We start from the raw sequence: 5,108 nt of genomic DNA, 5'->3' as shown, positions 1-5,108 counted from the left end.
GCATTTAAGTTTGTATGCTACTTTTCATAAAGTATACAGCATGATTCAATTTAACGCATAAGGATAATTCTCTCAGTCTAGGAATGGTAGTAAACGTATAAAATATTCCACCTTTTCTTGGCCAAATATACAACACTAGAAAATCGCTCCAATTACACAAGTAATAGATCTGATCCTACATTTAGCGCCGAAAGTAAAAAATAGTAAAATGTATATTTTATACTTCCATAACGTCTACAAAATTACCACGCACAGAAAATAGCCGCTTTTTAATTAAAAATTTTGTTTCACCATTCATACCACATTTATAAATTTTATATTAAAGTTAGGGCTAGGACTATCGTTGACACGGATAAAATCCGGTAAATATTCGAATTATTGAAGATCCGGTTAGTAACCGTATTATGGGATATTAAATAAAAGCAACAAATTGATGTTCCATATTCGTTTATTTAACAGTAATAACAACAAATTCTTACAGTATTTATCATTCCAAATAACAGTGCATACCAAAATGGCTCGTTCGAGAAATATGTTATATTATGCTAAATTATTTTTTCCCTAGTCATATGGAAATAGGCTCGGCCCAAAATTTATCACTAATTCGGGGCATGTGCAAAAGAAAACCAGTTGACATTTCTACCTTTGCACTCTACAATCCATATTTTTCCATTTGCAACGCAAATGTTTTGCCCTGCGAAAATCAAAACAAAAATATGGTGAATCTTCTTCTTCTTGTAGAGATAGACACGCGCTGAACGATTTAATATCACCACGTTGAATCTTCTTAGCCAACCCGCACCCGCACTACTACTTCAATGAGGAACTAGGGATCTGAGCCGCGCCTGTTAAATATATGACAAATTTTTACTTGTAAGAGGATTCGCCTCCGCGCAGATGATGTGAACAACATGAACAGCACCCATCATAAATCACTACACCATGCCTGTGAGATGATCAACAACAATTACCATGGAAAACATTTAGTTGTTTTTACTGCTACTTTATTTAGCGCTGCTCACGTTCTATATTTTGTTTATGTGCCAATGAGCGGGTGTGCACGTCAAGGATGGTTTGGCGTTGAAATGATTTATTACATGGAACACATCTGTAAAAAGAATTTCCTTAATATATATTATCAATTATAAGGATACGGTTTAAAAGTCAATAGCATTACATAAAAGACCGTTCCCCAGTATGCACAAGCATATGATTTTTTAATATGTACCCTGTTGTAAAAGCTTTATCACAATGCAGACATTGGAAAGGACGTTCGTTTGTATGAGTACTGAAATCAATGAAGTATAAAGTAAATTTTAAAATTTATAGTGGATGGTAAAAAATATCTACCGTTCGTGTTTGATTCGTGTACTATTGTCAGTGAAACGCCGTTGACAGTGCTTACAAGAAAATGGACGTTCACCGGTGTGTCGGCGCATATGTCTTTTAAGCTCGCCCCCGGTAAAGAACTTATCTGGACAAACTCTAAATAAAGCGTTCAAATGGTTAAATTTGAGCAATACACTCGAACAAAGCTATCTTACTCGCATTGTATGGTCTTTACTCCGGTATGTCGCTTAATATGTGTGTAAAAATGGCAACGATTGGTAAAGTTATTACCACATTGATCGCAGATAAAATGTGTTGGTTGATCCTTCTTTTTTTGTTTGCATTTTCGCTTAGCATTATTCGCTTTCTTTGGACATTCTGTATCAATGGCAATTTTTGGCGTATCTTCATCAGCCTCTTCTCGAACTTTTTCATTTATTTCGGTTTCAGCAGTATCCTTTTTTGGGTCAAATTCAATTACGCAATTATCAGTAAGTCTGTCCTCTGATATTTCTTTATCGTGAGAAACAGTTTTTTTGTACTCAGTAACCGTATACTTATTTTGATCAATTGCTATAAATTCAGCTCTGTTGCAAATAAACTCCTCGGTATCAGCACTTCCATTATTTTCTACTTTGATTTCCTTTTCCGTTTTAGTCGTGTTGATTTCATTTGTTAACTGTTTTGCTTTCCGTGAGACTTTTTCTGCATTACCTAGATTACATTTAGTCCGCTGATCTTGATGATGACCAGTGCGCCTCTTATATTCAGAGCTTTTGAAATATGATTGGACAGTGATACAACGCCTACGAAATTCATAAGCGCTATTTAAATCTTTTTCGCAGTCTACACATATTACGGAAGGAATATCAGTCAACTGTTTTAGCTAAAATATAAATTGCAATTATTGTAGATATTATCCATTATGTACTTATCAATTTTTCGTTCTGTACCCGGAGTCCGGTAAGTTGGAAAATTCTCTGCAGAACTAATTTACAACTCTTCTCAAATAGCGAAATTGAGGACATGTCTTTTTTGTATCCTGCGCATAATCTGCATGGCTTGAAATCTTGTAGCATTTTTAAAAACTCGAGTGTGGGACACCTCAATATCACAGTTCATATATACTTTTGATCATTGCTTACTATATAGTTTGGCAGCTTAAATAGAGCTTATGTTGCGAATAGAGTGGAAGGCAGTGGACTAGGCAGTCGAATGTCATATAATGAAGGAATTGATGTTCACAGTTTTCTCAAAATTTTCCCGAAATCCTGAATCACAAAAGGGAGTGTAGTTAAGTACAAAAATTAAAAAATGTAGTTTGGTTTTGCTCCTTATTTAGCAGGAGATTTTCATTTTAAAAATGTAATGTACAAACCAATGTTCATTCTATTACTTTTTTAGCAGGATATTTTCATTTTAAAAATGTAATATATAAACCAATGTGTCTTCTATTACTCATTTTATCTATGGAGCTTCACATGCACTTTATAAAAACGTGCTTTTTATTTTTACGAACATATTCCTCAATGAAAATAAATGAAACACGTATTAATGTAAGCATTAATCATGTTTCTTACTTCTTAAATGTTCTTCTTAAATATTATAAATGTGTTAAAAGTAGCAAGACTAAAATAACATTGACAAATCTGATATGTCATACTAATTTGTATTTTGTATTTTATTAAATTTTTTCCTAACACAACAATTTGACAAAATTATTTTATAGTGCTAGTCAGAACAGTGACAGAACAAAGGCGAAAATTCAAAAAATGCTTCAATAACTTAGATAAACAATAGATAATTTGTAAAATAAGACTTAATGGTTACAATAAATTTTAAAGAGCTTAGCCTAGGGACACAGAACAGAAATAAGAATAGAGGGAACATTGCAAGGGTAGGTAGTACAGTAATAATATTAGGTTCTATCCTTTGAGGAAATAGGAGGTGGCAAGAAAAACGGATAGAAGATCAGTAAAGAGAGTCAGTTGAAGAAGGAGAGGTGAGTCAATTAAAGAACAAGATTAATTCTTTTTTGAAATGCAGTGCATTACTTATTTGTCTTATTCTGGCTGGAAGGGAGTTCAAAAGACGGATCTAAGAAACGAAGAATTGGCGTTCAGAAATTAGCATACGGTGTTTAACATGTGCAAGAACCATTGTCCTCGTAGAATGAAGAAATTGAAGCCTTCGATATAGGTAATAAGGCTCCTTCGTGTAGATTATCTTATGCAAGGTAATAAGTGTTCTAAACTTTAAAAGATTGTCAAAAGAAATGTCTAGCAACTTTGCAGAATAACAGGAAACGTGATCAAGTCTGTTCAGCCCGTAAACGTATCTAGCAATCCCCCCTATTGCGAGTGTCGATTGCAGTAGATAGTCGACCGCTGAGCGATAATCGATTATCTTTATAATGTATACAAATTATGTTATATACATTGAAAAGTTGAAAAAATAGCAAAATCTGTCTTGTATAAAATAACTGTTTATAATGGTCCAAAGATTTAGCGATTAATTTGTATAGTAATAATATTAAATGCAAAAAACGGAATCGACAAATTGTCGATTCTATTCCGATCGACACTCTCAATAGGGGGGAATGTTATTGTAGGCAACATTAAGCTTCTTTTTACTCACAGCGTCACAGTTAGAAAAAATCTCACAGCCGTAGAGGAGCGTAGGTATTAAGTACGCTTTGGATAAAAGTAGTCGAATATGTAGCGGAGTGAAATACTGTGTCAACCACAGTGTACGGAGCATACCGTACACTTTTCTTACGGTTCTAAAGATATGGTCTCTCCAGGAAAATGTTTTGTTAAAAACTATGCCAAGATTTCTTGCCGTGTCAACATATTCAATAACAGAATTTTAAAACATAGTATTGTTTAAGCCATTTGTAGCTAGCGGCTTTCTATGGATAACAACGCACTTCGACTTTCTAGGATTTAGACATAAATCATTCATTGAAGCCCATACACCTATTTGACTAAGGTCTTGATTCAAGGTACTTATACATAAACTCATACAATCGACAGGACAGCACGTATACAATTGAACATCGTCAGCACAGATGTGGACGTCACAATACTTAAGAACACGAGGCAGGTCATTAATGTACAATACAAATAACAAAGGACCAAGGATTGACTTTTGGGGTACACCACGCGAAACGTCTAACAAGTTTGACTTTCTATTATCTACACATACTGCCTGCGTTCTGCCGTCTAGATAAGATCTGATTAGGTTGGTTGCATGACTGGAAAAATTAAACATGCTTTCCAGCTTTTTACATAGTAGGGTATGGTCAACAGAGTCAAAGGCTTTAGAGTGGTCAAGAAGGGTTAGAAAAGCCGTAAAGTTATCATCTATGCGCTCCCGTATCTTCCACCACAGAAATAAGTGCCGTAGTACAGCTCATTTTTGGTCTGAAACCGGACTGATGGTCCGTTAAAAGTTTATTTGCATGCACATATGTGGCGATCTGCCCATGTAGGATGCGCTCAACGACCTTCGAAAGAAAAGGCAGTATGGCTATCGGCCTGTACTCTTTGTTTTGTTTGGGAATGGGGATAACTTTAACAGCTTTCCAACATTTTGGAAAGACAGAGGTGGTTAGGATAGAGTTTATTAAATAGGTTCTATGGGGCAGGATTACGGGTAGAATAATTTTCACAAATTTTGCACATATTCCGTCTATGCCTATAGCGGTGGACTTCACAGAAAGTATGGCTTTCACAACATCACAGTCATCGACACGAACAAACTCGAGGGGACTAGCA

At 35.0% G+C, this 5,108-nt stretch overlaps 1 protein-coding gene across 1 annotated transcript; it reads right to left on the bottom strand.

Moving 5' to 3' along the window:
• Positions 1-436: 436 nt before the first annotated feature.
• On the bottom strand, positions 437-2,529 carry LOC137236808 (transcription factor Ouib-like). The gene is made up of 5 exons (XM_067759815.1): positions 2,283-2,529; positions 1,545-2,215; positions 1,351-1,485; positions 1,178-1,288; positions 437-1,108 (listed from the first exon to the last, which is right to left on the bottom strand). The coding sequence occupies exons 1-5, from the start codon at positions 2,406-2,408 to the stop codon at positions 1,009-1,011; spliced, it is 1,143 nt and encodes a 380-aa protein (XP_067615916.1). The 5' UTR covers positions 2,409-2,529; the 3' UTR covers positions 437-1,008.
• Positions 2,530-5,108: the final 2,579 nt, after the last annotated feature.

This window comes from Eurosta solidaginis, chromosome 1 (genome assembly GCF_040869045.1).
Source record: "Eurosta solidaginis isolate ZX-2024a chromosome 1, ASM4086904v1, whole genome shotgun sequence".
In the NCBI taxonomy this organism is placed as follows: domain Eukaryota; kingdom Metazoa; phylum Arthropoda; class Insecta; order Diptera; family Tephritidae; genus Eurosta; species Eurosta solidaginis.
The sequence above is the reverse complement of the archived record's forward strand: the minus strand, read 5'-3'. Positions and strand labels throughout refer to the sequence as shown.

Bases quoted from the DNA above. Each gene is read 5' to 3' on its own strand.
- LOC137236808 (XM_067759815.1), bottom strand. From the start codon at position 2,408: ATGCTACAAGATTTCAAGCCATGCAGATTATGCGCAGGATACAAAAAA. The intron at 2,216-2,282 runs GTACAGAACGAA...TTTATATTTTAG, and splicing joins TCCAACTTACCGGACTCCGG to CTAAAACAGTTGACTGATAT. The intron at 1,486-1,544 runs GTAAGATAGCTT...CGCTTTATTTAG, and splicing joins GTAAAGACCATACAATGCGA to AGTTTGTCCAGATAAGTTCT.